Source organism: Fimicolochytrium jonesii, assembly GCF_025526975.1.
Source record: "Fimicolochytrium jonesii strain JEL569 chromosome Unknown EV422scaffold_25, whole genome shotgun sequence".
Lineage (NCBI taxonomy): Eukaryota > Fungi > Chytridiomycota > Chytridiomycetes > Spizellomycetales > Powellomycetaceae > Fimicolochytrium > Fimicolochytrium jonesii.
In genome coordinates, this window is record NW_026515692.1 from 258,740 (window position 1) to 272,865 (window position 14,126).

General features: G+C 56.0%; 5 protein-coding genes across 5 annotated transcripts; 3 read left to right on the plus strand and 2 right to left on the minus strand.

Moving 5' to 3' along the window:
* Positions 1 to 174: 174 nt before the first annotated feature.
* EV422DRAFT_603600 (uncharacterized protein) lies at positions 175 to 1,851 on the plus strand (the record flags this gene model as incomplete). The annotated part of the gene is made up of 4 exons (XM_053073741.1): positions 175 to 309; positions 666 to 916; positions 945 to 1,176; positions 1,352 to 1,851. 4 exons carry the CDS (start codon positions 175 to 177, stop codon positions 1,508 to 1,510), a joined length of 777 nt encoding a protein of 258 aa, XP_052922803.1. The 3' UTR covers positions 1,511 to 1,851.
* EV422DRAFT_207515 (uncharacterized protein) lies at positions 1,852 to 2,427 on the minus strand. Its single transcript, XM_053065352.1, has one exon. The coding sequence runs from the start codon at positions 2,303 to 2,305 to the stop codon at positions 1,985 to 1,987; it is 321 nt and encodes a 106-aa protein (XP_052922804.1). The 5' UTR covers positions 2,306 to 2,427; the 3' UTR covers positions 1,852 to 1,984.
* A 776-nt stretch (positions 2,428 to 3,203) lies between these two features.
* EV422DRAFT_207427 (uncharacterized protein) lies at positions 3,204 to 4,128 on the plus strand. Its single transcript, XM_053065351.1, has one exon. The coding sequence runs from the start codon at positions 3,417 to 3,419 to the stop codon at positions 3,951 to 3,953; it is 537 nt and encodes a 178-aa protein (XP_052922805.1). The 5' UTR covers positions 3,204 to 3,416; the 3' UTR covers positions 3,954 to 4,128.
* A 422-nt stretch (positions 4,129 to 4,550) lies between these two features.
* On the minus strand, positions 4,551 to 5,059 carry EV422DRAFT_480066 (uncharacterized protein; the record flags this gene model as incomplete). The annotated part of the gene is made up of 3 exons (XM_053067292.1): positions 4,551 to 4,582; positions 4,646 to 4,921; positions 4,996 to 5,059. Coding segments are annotated over 3 exons (372 nt in total), but the record flags the coding sequence as incomplete, so codon positions are not given.
* A 4,039-nt stretch (positions 5,060 to 9,098) lies between these two features.
* On the plus strand, positions 9,099 to 14,103 carry EV422DRAFT_207590 (uncharacterized protein). The gene is made up of 6 exons (XM_053065353.1): positions 9,099 to 9,254; positions 9,574 to 10,099; positions 10,178 to 10,398; positions 10,466 to 10,754; positions 10,817 to 11,045; positions 11,168 to 14,103. The coding sequence occupies exons 1-6, from the start codon at positions 9,225 to 9,227 to the stop codon at positions 13,719 to 13,721; spliced, it is 3,849 nt and encodes a 1,282-aa protein (XP_052922807.1). The 5' UTR covers positions 9,099 to 9,224; the 3' UTR covers positions 13,722 to 14,103.
* The last annotated feature ends 23 nt before the right edge of the window (positions 14,104 to 14,126 follow it).

The following is a 14,126-nucleotide window of genomic DNA, read 5'->3' on the forward strand; positions in this document are numbered from 1 at the left end:
TCATCGCAGATGGGAATTTTGGACGTAAATGTGGGAAGCATAACTGTGAGATTTTTTCAAATGGCATCTTCCTACCGACGACCACCTGACCACCAGAATTGATGTTTTTCCGAGCAGTCCAACGCCATCAGAACGTTCTCATTATTTTTTTCGCACGGCATCCCATTCACGGTTATGATTGAAGTCGCCACAAGAAGATGGGTGAAAAAGGTTGGGGTAGGGCTACATACGTACAGATCATTTCCAACGGAAGAGATAGGTGTTACTTCGGGCGAAAGAGTTGTGGGCTACGTTGAAACGAGGTACTTGGTGAGTGGTGCGTGCGAAGCGTGGTAGAGGCGGGACAGACTCGATCTGGCTGTCCTCGCCGTTGCTACCTAATCTCGATGACGTTTCTTTTTGTGTTTGTGTCCGCGGTGGCCGTCTACGTTGTGCGGACTTGCAGTCTCGCGGTTCCTTCTCCTAGTGGTCCTCGGGGTAGCTGCGGACGGTGGGCGAAGCCGGGGAGGCGGCGGCGGTGGTCGGGGCTGATGCGCACGGAGTAGGTGCGGAGGTTGTCGCGGAGGAGGCGGAGGACCCCAATGATGACATGTAGTTCATCACGGCGACCATAGCGACCTGGAATAGGTGCTGTTGGTGCGGCGTGTTGGGTAGGGGGATTTTAGGAAATTGGACGGGAGGCGGAGAGTGTTGCGGCGATCGTGGCGGTCATGGGGATGTCTGGAGCAGGTGTTGCTGCAGTTTGGGGAGCCGAGGGGCGAGTTGGGGACGGAGATCCAACGTCCGTGCGATCTGCAGTGCCGCCCCGTCCCAAACAGCATCCTGGCGGACTTCGTAAACCTGGAGGACCTGCGAACAACGAAAAGAAGTCAATAGAATATCGGGGCTCAAATGTAGATACGGCTTCCTCCCCATGGTTAATCGCCGTTGCTCGTGCGCTGCAGTCCTTGGACAAAAATTGATCAATATCTTCGATATGTTGCTGCATTGCTTGTGACATCGGTTTCGATGGGAGCTGGGGTGCGAAGAGTAAATGGGCTCGTCAGAGTGGTGGAAGTGAGGGAACAGAGGTGGCGGTGGCGGTGGATGCGATGGAAGAGCAGGGATTGTGGAGTGAGATGGATGAGAGGTGGCGGTGGGTGGGAGTTTCGCCCAACTAAGAAGAGCTTGGGCTTGGTCTGCTGTGCTGCACTGTGCTGTACTTCCTTGCTGTTGTTGCAATGAAACACTTCCCGCTAACTTGTTACTGCTGTGCGCTGCGCTTGCTTGCGATTATACTCTTGAGGGAGAGCGAGCTTTCTGGGGCAGAACGCTTTTATAACTTTTGAGTTGCGAAACTATATACATGTAGGGTTCCCGAATCTGCGGTGGAAAGCAACGCATGGAGAAACGGGGAAGTAACGGAGGAATGCAACTAGAAGGCTGCATTTTTGACAGCTTTTTGACGGCACGCACTCTTCAGCGTCTACGGACGCCCCCCATCGGAACGCTGAACGGTTACGATGGGTAAATATCTGGAGTAGTAATAACGAGCAATTGTGGTCGCTCTCCTTTTTGATCCCATGTGCAAAAACTGTAAGTTCGCCAGCTCAGGGAAGTGGAAACAGGGCAACGCTCAAAAATGCTTGAGTTTCCTGAAAACGTCAAGACGAACCACCATCTTAGCCTCCCCTATATCCGATCTTAGAGCGTATGCATTACCGTTGCTGTGCAGCTGAAGTAAGTACATGGACAGAAATTGAAGTGCAAGTGGAAGACCGAACTTGAAACGCACGAAACGGTGGAGCAGATCCCTCGCTCGCAGGACACAAAGCACATTGCCCCATATTTTTCAGACTGATTGAGGCGCGCTTCTTGACTTGTCTGAGAACAATCCACTGCTTCCACTCCTTGAGCCTCCACGTTGATGGGCCTTCTTGATTGCATACAGAGCTCCGGTAAATCGGCACTTTATATGTGCCGGGGGCGTATCTATGAGTGGCCGTCATTTATCCAAACGGCGATGTCTGTCTCCTGGTACAACGCCGATCGATCGATAGGTGATATCCATTGCTCGCTTGTTGGCAGTTTCAGAACATCGACAGAAGATCTGTTCAGCAAACTCGGACGGCTGGCGCAACTCCGGTCCAAACATCCTTTTGGCAAGGCTTGCGACACCAATAAGTTTGTCGCACGGGGGTCTCCCCCATCTGTTCCTGCATGGCCGCCGAATCCAGCCTGTGTGACAAGACGCCAACGTTGCGATGGCATTCCCGGTTAGACAAGTCAGGAGGAGCGAGGCGTGGAGTCCGCTGTGCTTTGACATAGCGATACCGCCGATGCAGTGCCGCAGCTATTCGGCGTGTCAAGCCCTAATGGAGGTCGGTGCGGATGGTGCTGTGCAATGGCTAATAGTAAATCGCTTTTGGAAAATTGATAATCATGATCGACGTAATAGTTATCGAATGTTTTTCGGACAAAAAGGGTGTGTTTCCGGGGGGGGAGGCCCTTGCAGTTCTTGAAGGGGTCGACGATGAGAGCTTTTAAGGGAGTCAACGACGAGAGGCCTGATGGGCTCAATGATGGTTTCTGCGGCCTCGTCGGCCTCGCAAGGATTGAGCGCCCTCAAGTTTCTTCATACCCGCCTCCCTGCCTGTCCTGCAGTCGATGCCCTTCAGGTGCATGGGTTGCGCGGCGCGGCGTGCGGCGGGCTTCATCCTCGTCATGCCCCTCCTCGTCTTCACCCTCGTCATACGTATCCTGGTGGTATGACGCAATGCCACATCTTCCTCGAACGCATCGGAGACAACCGAATCGCCCATTGTCATGTCCATCTTGATCCTGTCTTCACGAACTTGCGTTTCTCCAAGAGCTTCAGATCTTTCGTTGGCGATCGGGCTTGCACCGTGGTTGGCGGGAATGGCGGTCTAACCTCACAGACGCCTCGTGCTCGACTTGTGATGCGCACGGTCCCCCCAATCATAGCAGACGATGCGACAGCAGATCCGTAACGGTGCGATTTGACGAGCCGGCCGGGACGGGCTCATAGGTGCCGTCGTGGTTGGGAACCCCGGGGGTCACATCGGTCTCAATGTCCTGTGTTCGCCCGTTCCGTTGCGGCGGACATTCCTGAGATAAAACGTCCCCACATCGAGGCCCTGGCCGCGGGTTTTATAGGTGTCGCTCCGCACCTATCCATCGATCCAACCCGACCGTATTCACCATCCCTTCCAGACATGATCGACGTAAGAACTTCATGGAGCGTCACCCCTCCCGCTCCCACCACCCCTCTCGGACAAACACACGACCCTCTGCTAGCCCCTGTCCGCCTCCGTTCCCTGTCTAGCATAGCGCCCCTCTTCCGCCATGTGAGATATTGACTATGGGTCCCACACTAGCAGCAAAACACCTGGAGGACCTGAGGTAGGGGTCCAGCCATGCGTTCGATTTCCACCGCCCTTTCGCTTCCGTCTTCGGCTGTCATGTCGGGCGTGTGGTGTGATGGCGTGATTGCTTCAATGATCCCCGGGGTGTATGTACTGTATACACACATAATACACATCCCAGCTTCCCTCCCAGATCCACCCCTCCTCCCCCACATTCTCCGATCCCGAACCCCGACCGACCCCTTCGACCGTGTTTCTGCGAGGGCCCCCCGCAGAAGGTTCTCAGCAGAAACGTTTCGTGGCCGATCGGCTCCACCACCCACAAGCCCCCCCGACGGGTGTTGCGTAGGGCGGAGAACGGACAACCCCCGCCCGGAGGATGTGAAACTCAACGCCCACAACGCCATCGAGGGCCGATGGCGCGATTCCCCAGAGAGCATAACTTCGATGGGTCATCGATTACTTGGAATACTATTCGCAGCAAACAATCTTGATCCGACGACCTTCACGGGGCTGGGCGGGGCTGGGAGGATTCATGGCCGACGCTTTCCGGGCACCGTGCCGATGACGCTTTTCGTGGAGCTTTGACGTGCCGCTGGGGTTTTTTTTGGGTAGCAGATCGGTTCCGCGGTTGTGGAGAAAGGAGGTGGAGATCAGGTGGAGCGACCTCTCAACCAATTTTACCCCTCACCCAACTATATTTCCGTCATGGGTGGATACGACAAAAGAACGAACGAGGGGTGTTTTTACGTATCTACAGAAATGATGTCGGGCGCAAATGGAGCCCGTAAAATGATGTGCGCGTGGGTGGGATAGCTCATGGGTATATCGATATCGATGATCCAGGAGGACAGATCCCTTTCCCTTTTGCGCTTCTCCCGTGCATGGCCGCTTTTCCGCCCCTCCTCTCATCTGGGCGCATAACCGAACAATACCCCACTAATCCAAATCCAAATCTCCTTCCCCTCCCCTATCTTCCCTTGCACCCCCTCCTTCCCGGGCAGTAGTAGGAGGCGGCTGCGCGACATACCGACCCGTCTGCGTCTGCGTCTGTGTCGTTGTATTCCCACCACTCCCTGTGCTATTCGTTGTTCGTTGTTGTGGCGACTGCTGCTGTGTTGTATTCGACGCGTTGTTGTTGGTGGTAGAAGTTGTTGTAGGTGTAGAAGCGTTATCGGCAGGGTTAACCAACGAGTACCGACACACAGGACACGTTCCTAGAAATATCACAATCAGATACACACACACAAACGAAACAAAATATATGATTTCTCCCGTACCATTAACACCCAACCAACTCCCCACACACCCCTCATGAAACACATGCTTGCAAGGTAACCGCACTGCCTCGTCGCCTACGTTGAAGTCGTCTTGGCAGATGGGGCAGTCGCGGGTATATACCTTATCCGTATTCTCACTGTTCGCGTTATAGGAATTTGATGTGGATGTCGGATTGGCACCGAGATCTTTCTCCGTGATGGTTATCTTGGGTAGGGAGGCGATGGTGGATGGTGCGGCGGGGGGTGGGGCGTTGCGTTGTTGCGTTTGTTCCATTACTATCACCGGGAAAACCATATATCAGCGATATGCGAGGGCATGACCAACCGATGATGTGACATTTTTTACGTACACTGAGAAACGATATCATCCAACCCGCGCTGTCCAAACACGTAATCGCCCGGGTTGCCGACCATGTTGAAGAGTTCTCGGAAGGGGTTCGGTAGTTGTTGTTGGCCTGCGGTTGTTCCGGTGCCGGGATTCATGGTGGGGCCGAGGAAGCCTTCTAGGAACCTTTTTGCGGGACGGGTGAGATCGAATTATGCGGGACAGCGCAAGAAGATAAGGGTGATACTTACGCAGCAAGATCCAAAACCGGCCGTCCACTTGGCGGCATCGCCGGGATGAACGGGAACCCCTGCGTCTGTCCCCCCACACCCGCACCCGCACCCTCACGTTCACTCTCCCTCCTTCTCCTCACCCTCTCCCCAAACGCCACATCAGGCCCTTCAGCAGCCGCAGCGTTGGCGCCGGGAGTTTCGCCGGGTGCTTCTGCTGCTGGGGCGTGGCCTGTTGTTGATGGTTGTGCTGTTGTTGTTGTAGACCGGGGGATGGATCCGGACCCGGGGAATGGTGGGTGGATCTCTTGAATATCATCGTGGGCATATCGCTCGCCTTGGGCGTTGACGCCCGCGCCTTCGCCTACCATCTGCTGGAGCCAGGTCTGTAGGAGTCGCGCGACGTCGTTAGGGGGCGTGTTGGGGGTTGCGGGGCGCGGGCCTGGGTTCGCGGTCGTAGGATTCGAAGTCGTGGTGCCAGTCATAGTCACAGAGGGCGCAAATGGGAATATCGGTCCCGTTGGCGCCGGCTGCCCTGCTGCTGTATTCGTTGTGGTATTCGTCGTTGTATTCCTCGCTGTGCTGGTACTCCGAGTAGTAGTCGTAGATCTAGATGTCGTAGTAGTAGTGGTAGCAGTAAACGGCTGAAACGCCCGCCGCCCATCGAGCGCGCCGGTCCGGAATGTTTCTTCAATGGTCATGCCGGGGTAGATAAAGGACATCATGGATAGGTCGGGATTGTAAGGTGCGCCTGGCTGGAGGCCGGTGGTGTAGTGGAATACGTGTGGCTGTCCGGCGTGTTCGTGTGAATGGTCGTGCTCGTGTGTGTGCTCGTGTTCGTCGGCGAAGCCACGAGGGTCGTTGTCTTCGTCTATCTGAGGGGGGAGGGAAGATTGCATGTCAATGCAGTAGTCAATCAACTGACAATGGAGGAAGGAGATTCTGCGTACCTCCTCAACGAACTCCCCATGACAAATAGGACACGTCGGTGTCCCTGAATCCATCATCGGTCTAACCTCAATCTGACACAGGTGCTAAGGATTGAAGCAGGAATGGATGAGTGATGCGAAGGTTGGTCGGATGGACTGGGCTGGATGATACCCTGGTCGCTCCGCACGCGACAAGGATGTTGAGCTGCGTGGTCTCAGCCCTGTTCGTTCGCAAAACATCCAACCCTCGCCAAAGGCTTTCGCTCCGGTGGCCCAACCTCAAGCGTTCTTGGGCATTCATGTTTTGCTCGCACCGTTCCATCTTTTCACCATCACATCACCCTCCCAAACTCACCCCTCCCCCTCAAAAATACTCACACACCAAAACGCGCCTTCCCTCCCTTCCCCATCATCCTCCTCCCACCCCTCATCCCCATCCCCATCTCCCTCCGGTTCAGATTCAGGCCGAGAGCCATCAGGTCGTGTATTAATCGGTGGTCCTGTCGTGGGAGCTGGTGATTGGGCTCGTGGCGGTGAGTAAGCGGGGAGGTTATCGTCTGTTGGTGTTTGTGGCGGGGCGGGTGTGAAAGTGGAGGAGGAGGAGGAAGAGGCGACGGCGGCGCGGGGCGGACGGGGGGAGTTGTTGTTTGGGGAGGGGTGTTTTGGTGGGGATGACATAGTGGTTGCTGGTGGGTTGTGACGCAGATTGGAGGTGAAGATGAGTGTTAATCTGGCGGGGGGATGAGGACGTTTTTCCCACGCCGTCTTTCTCCAGGGATGATGTGGAAGCGATTGCGCTCGTCGCACTCATCGATGACTTCTGTAGTTAGGGTTAGCACATATTAATCCCTCTCTGCTCACGCGCAGTCACGTGAGCGTCTTATTCCCTCTCCTTCTTTTTCTCATCGGGCAATTACGGAACTCATGCAGCTGAGGCTCACTGAGACACCCTCACTGAGACACGCTCACGTTCGCTTCACGCTCCAAGAAATCACGCTCCAACTCATCCCCGCAGGGCAAAGAAAAAATGTCACATTGGCATAGGAGAAAGCGCCCTGGACGGGGCGGAATACCCTGTGACCTTCCCCACTCATCAACCACGCTGTCATGCATCTGCAGGACAGAAAGGGGAGGGGAAGGGGAAGGAGAGGAGGGCGCATGGTGGGTTTCCAACAAAAAAACGTCGATCGGCGGTCATCCACCACCTCGCTTGGCAGTTTTGCATAATTATACGATCCCGCCGGTGCGGCGGTGTTGTGGGAAATGAATTTCAAAGCTCACGAGACATGCCGGTATCCTTGCATGTCCGCGCAGCTCCCCTCTCCCGCCCATACCCTCCTACCCCGCCCAAAAGGTGTCAGTTTTTTCAAGAGGGTGTGATGGACGCCCCAGTCGTCACGAGAGCTGATTTTTGACGACACGTCCAGAACCCATCGTCGACGGCGGTCAGGTTGAGCTTTCAAGGGCGAAAGGAGGACCAATGCGACGAACCCCGCGGGCTCTAACCGTTTTGGAATTTTTGCTTTGGCCATGAAGACTACGTAGACGTAATAAACCCTCATCAGGTCAGGCAGGGCTCGGCATTCTTTGCGACTTCCACGATGGCTTTGCACATGCTCATCAGGCAGGCCGCCATGGAAAGGGAAGCTGCGTGCCCCTCCAGGCGAGTCCAGATCCATGTCCGAATGAAGGAGAGTCGACTGCACACCACCCGACCTCACCCGAGAAGTATAAGGGGAAAGTAACGCGTGGCAGTCATCATTTGTGGTCACGCCTCGTGCGTCGTGACATCCTCGCCCGCTCTTCTCACAAAATGGCTTGCGCATTTCTGCGTTGTCGTCGTAATGTAATTTGCTATAGTAGTAGTAGATAGTAGATCCATGCTTGCTTTCGGTAATAATGAATTGGTCTGAAGGGGGCGATCGAGTTCTCTTGAGAGAGGCTGTCCGTCTGCCTTCGGACCAGATCGGAAGCGAGGGCAAGGTCAGGCACGCGCTCGCGTGAGTGCTGCAATCTCACGTCTTTCGGGCGGTGTGGGCCTCTCCTTCCTGGAAACTGCCTGACTGCGCGTACGGACGGCTCATATTATACGCCATTTACGCATGTGGTTGGAGGGCAAGGGCATGTCATTCCCCCTCCTTTTCCCTGTTGGTCTCCGTCGTATCGTAAAGGGGTGTGTGTGAAGGGTTGTGGGAAAAAAAAGTATATAAGCCCAAGACCACGTTCCTCGCGCCCGTTTCCGGATTCTTTTCTCTCCTTTCTCGCCTTTTGCCTTGAGGTTTCTGGAGAGTGCGGACGTTAGTTGGGTATTCGTTCAGGACATCCCACAGACCTCTCCAAACCCCTTCTCCCCAAGGGTTCCCAAGGGTCTCCACAACAACACGCGAGCGAATATCGCCACGACAACAAAACTGAGGCGTGCAAAAACAACTGGCCCCGCATATCCATCAACCCATACATACCACGGTCGTCGTCGTCGTTCGCTTGTCGTTCTTCTCAACCGAAGTTACCGAAGCGAAGTGCGTTGCGCATAACACGCCCTATTTCAGCCCGTCGCTGCCCCCCCCACCCACACACACGTTTGTCACGCGTTTCCTGTCCAGGCGTTGTGCTCCGAATCGTCCCGGCGTGGTGTTTTACACCACACAGCGCATATTCCCACGACGACGACGACGACGAGCGAACGGGCGCACACACAGACTTACTGCCCTTTGACGAGAGAGTGAGCGACCGAAGGGCAGCGAGGAAGACCCACCTGGGCTGAACAGATAATACATCGACGGAACCCGGCGACACACACGGCCGTTTACAGAAACAAACAACATCGAAAACCACAGCACCATTTCCAACAAACAGTCGTTCGAGAATATCGCAGCGGGCGAACGAAAACACAGTTATAAAAAAACCACAGCGCGTCAAGCGTCAACGGCACCGGTCCTTAAATGCACCCCCACACGCATACACCGACGCCATACGCTTTACGCTTCCCCACGCGGAGTTTGATACAGAGATAGGAAGAGAGACGCGACGAGAGAGACGGGAAGACAAAAAAAACGATAGCGAGCCATTGGAGGGTGTAAGAAACTGCAGGAGGGATGGACGACTTGACTGTTCAGCGGTATCGGGTATGTAAAAACATGTGAGAAAAGGGGGAGATGAAGCGGAAGTGATAGAGGAGAGAGTGGTTTGGAGAAGCCAAGCCGGGGTTCCGAGAGGATGAAAGGGGGAAGTATCGGAACGCATAGGGGATGCGGGGATTCCGGTCAGGAATAGATGTACCCAATATGTGCGCGGCGGCGGCCATTCCAGCAGGCACAGGATTCCGGGGACGCGTTACATCAGCAGCAAGGCGATTTTCACGTTTCTCACCGCTGCATCCGTCTCATAGAATATCACAAACCCTAACCCTAACCGCCCGCCTCTCTCCCTCTCCCCTCCCAACAGACACTGAAACAAACCCTCCTCCCCCGCCTCAAAGTCCCCGAACTCAAAACGGTCCTGCAACACCTCTCCCTCCCAAAAACGGGCCTCAAAGCGGAACTCGTCGATCGGATCGAAAGACTGCTGGACGACGTCGTACTGGGTGTCGGGGGTGTGAATGCGGGCGTGGGTGTCGGGCCAGGAAGACGGAGAGAGGTCGTTGAGGGTGTGTGGAAGGCTGTGAGGGGGGTTATGGGTGAGGCGGGGATTGTATCACAGCCACAGGTGCCGAAAATGGTGTCGCCGCGGATCAAGATCAATATCGGACGGCCGCCGCCGGCTGGGACGACGATGGGGGAGCTTATTGCGAGTGGGCGGGGGCCTGTGAAGAACGCCGGTGCCAGTGGTGCGGGAGGGGGAAACGGGACAGCTGGAGGGGGAAATGGGAATTTGGGAGCAGGCCCCGGCGGCCTAGGCGGGATTGGGCACTGGAAACTGTCACCCTTCTACGAGATCGTCGCCCCGTTGTGTCAAGCCAGGGTTTGTGATTGTACGTCCCAGATCTCCCCTCTATCTTATTCCATCTCCCGTCTCGCTTACCCTACTGTGATGCCTTTTTTTTTGGAAGGCCGGAACACGTCGACGACACATTCATTGACCTTCGACATCTCCCACCGCGCCTTCCCGAAGTTGATTGTGGATCCGTCGACGCAGTCTGGACAGGCGGGAGACGAGCATAGGGTTATGGTGTTTATCGCGCCTGAGAATTCGGGAGGTGCGGGAGGGACGGGCGTCGAATGGCCCGTACCCTGTGAGTTGTGGGTTATGGGTTCACGGGTCGAGGTTAAGGTAAGCTGAATCACTAATGTTCTTGTAAATTTTATCTTGAGCTGACGATGAACGGCATTTTTTGAAGAGGTTTACGGGTTTGAAAGGCAAACCATGGACAGGCCAACCCGCCGACATCACACCCCTCTGTAACCTCTCCCAGGGTCCCGGGAGGAGGAAGTTGGAGTTGAGGGTGGGGGTTTTGCCCAAGACGCAGAAAGTGCCTCCCATGCTCGATCAGGCAGGCGTGATACCGCAGCAGCAACAGAGAGACCACCCGACCCGATATATATTGACGGTGTTGTTGGTTAAACGTGTACCTGTGGGCAGGGTCGTGGAGGGTGTGAAGGAGAGGAGGATGAGTAGGGATGGCATGCGTAAGTCCAAAATCATAAGTTCTTTCTTTCATCTCACGTTCGCTCACACCGTTTTTCCACAGGCCCAGCACACGCCCAACACCCGCACGGTCAACAGAACACCGATGCAGAAGACGACGACATAATAACCCTAACAACAACCCACCGCATCTCCCTCCACGACCCGACCTCGATGCTACGGATCACGACGGCGGCCCGGTCGACGTTGTGCGAGCATGCGCAGTGTTTTGATCTGGAGACTTTCTTGGGGTTGATGGAGAGTTTGCCGACTTGGTGTTGTGTTGTTTGCAGGTGGGTTGTGAGGATTCAGGGGCATATTTCGGTGCGGGAGGGATCTCCGAGGTGGATCCGAACGACGTGAATGGCCGACATGTTGACATAACCCCCCTCTCTCTTTTATTTTATGATTGCAGTAAATACCTTGGATCGGCGGAAACGTTACATGTAGACGAACACTTTCAATCCATCCTCGACAACACCTCACAGGATGTCGAAAGCGTCGATGTGCGGCTTGATGGATCTTGGGTCGTCGCTGGGGCCGGTGACCACCCATCTCCCGACGATCAACATCAGCATCACTCAACGACCCCTTCCGGCCGTGGAGAGTCCCGATCGGTGTCGGCTGTTGTTTCATTGGATTCCGATGACGAGGCGACACCGGCGACGGGAGTGGGAAGGAAGCGCACTGCTGATGAGGATGAGAGGACGCCGCCGAGGCCAGCCAAACGAGCCAAACCGAGCACGCCGTCGAGGATCGAGGTGGTTGATCTCACTTTGAGTGATGACGAGGGTGACGTCAATTCCAATCGGGCGAGTGGGAGTAGACCAGGGCAGGCAGCGAAACCGGAACTGATGAAAGGGGTGATGCACCCACATCAACAACAACAACTTGCGAATGCCGCGGCGAGGTATGGACATCCTGTGCATCCGCGGAGGGCCTCGCTCTCCTCCCAACAACAACAGCAACAACACCCGCATCATATCCTCAAATTCCGGCCACCGCCTCTGAGTACAATTGCTGCTGCCGGGAGGACGTTACCGCCCCCACAAGGATATGGGATGCCACAGCAGCAGCAGCGGCACACACCGCAGCAGTTGTATGTACATCCCCACCAACATCTGCAAGGCCTGCACGCAACAGCATATCTACCCCCACAGGCGACCCAAGCAATGCAGGTTCGAGCTATAGCCGTGCCGAGGCGCGGATCATCGCCGGGGTTGACGGGGGCTGTGCATCCACGGGGGGAACGGCAGAGGATTCAACAGCAGCAATTGCAGCAACTGCAATATCAGCAGCAGCGGCCAACGGCCCCGACGGCAGGATATCCGTTGCCAGGAGGAGAGTCACTTGCGGCCGCGTTGGTGCCGCATCACCCGCAGCAGAGGCAGCATATACCCCCGCAGCAGCAGCAGCAGCAGCAGTACCCTCGTATGCCGACGCAATATCACCCGCAACAATCGCAGCCACAACAACAAACACAAACACAGGACGGAAATCAAAGACCGTTGCGTATTCAGATCATGCACCGCCCGCAACCAGGAGGAGGACAGCAGCCCAGCAGCGGCAGTGCAAGCGGCGGCGCGGGACACATTACCAGCACCAGCAACACTCACAGCAATAGCAGTAACCCCCCCTCATCACGCCGCTCATCCCAACTACATACATCCTCGGCCTCGGCGCTGTCGAGTGCCGGGAGTAGTGTGTACTCACCCTATGCGACGGCAGCGCAGGGGAGGAGGAGTTCAGGGGCGGTTGGGGGGTTGCCTCCCGCTCAGAGTCGTAGTTCGGCTACGACGACTCAACCAAATTCGAACAGCCGTCCCCCCGCTGCCACGCCGGGAATGAGCAACAACCGCAGACGGTCTTCGGCGGGGAGTAACAATAGCAGCGTGAACACGAATACAGCGCAAGAGCAGCGAACGACACCACCGCAGGGTTTATCCACCGAGAGCTTGCAGACCCTCCACGCAATGATGCGCGTCAGCGGCGTCGTGAGCGACGAGCCTGAGGAAAAGATGGGGGTTGTGGAGCGACGGGCGAGGGAACGGGAGCGGTTGTTGAGGGATGAAGAGGGGCATGCGAATGCGTCTCGCGATACCCGGCCGACGAGTGATGTGCACGAGTCCGATGGAAGACCTACCTCGTTGTCCATGTCACGATCTCCGCCCGTGGCTGCGTTACCGCCCGCGTCTATGCCGGTTGCGACGACTGCGAGTCCGCAGTTTGCGAAACCGCCATATATACCCTATCGACCGACCGTGATCACAGCGGCTATGCCACCACCCGTACGACCAACCTCGGTAACAGTCTCCTCCCTCCTTGCGCCCTCACCGTCACCCCCGCCGCCGGTCCTGACATCTCCGACATCGTCTTCGTTTGCGTATCTCTTTGCGAAACCTGGGGCGGAGGAACGAAGGGATGGTAACGGTGGTGATACCCCCGGCAATGGGAACAGGATGAGGACTGAACAGCAACAGCGGTATACGGATCGGAGCACTGCGTCGTTTGGGAGGGTGGACGAGGGGGGTGGACATCGGAATGCGAACGGGAGTCATCCGACACAACAACGGTACCGCGACCCCACAACCGCCTCCTTCCCAACGGCAGCCGGTGCGAACACGAATCCCGCACCGAACCACGAACACCACCGCTACCGCCCCGCCTCCATCCCCCCCTCACGCGCAGACCCAACCCAACCCGGCTACCGCGACCCCCCAACAGCTCCCTTACCCATCCGTCTCACCAGCCTATCCGCGGACAACACGAACCCCATCTCACCCCTGTCACTCACCAGCCCGGCAGTGAGGAGACGCGTTACGCCGACGGAGCAGGCGGGTGTTGCTGTTGTTGCTACGTCTGCTGAAAACTCGCGGGTGGATGATGCAGACGAGAGAGAGGAGGGCGAGGAGAATGCCAAGCGACGATGGGTACTTTTGGAGGAGGAGAGCGGGGAGGGGGATGTATAAGTATTTGATGTGTTAATGGTGTGGGTAGGGCAAGTGGGGAAAGATTGGAACGTTGGATGGGTATACCCTGGTAGTTTTCACTACCCCGTTTGGCGGATATGTATATTATGGGAGCGGATGTACAGTACATTTGCGTATGTGGTGCGTATGGAATGTGGATATGTACAGTATGCATTTTTTTGCGGAATAAATCTGGGTGGGAGGCAATTTGAATTCTTTTGGGTGTGACGGCACTTTCAACGATCTGCGTTTTCTGGCGAGCAAACTCCACCCTCAGGTTCGGTGTCGAACTCCTCATATGTCGGGATGAAACCGAGCCTGGCGGGTTACGGTGCTCAAGCTGAAAAAGGTTGTCGCCTTCGTGCTCGCCGGGGGCTTTCGTCGTTCTCCTGCTTCCAAGACCAG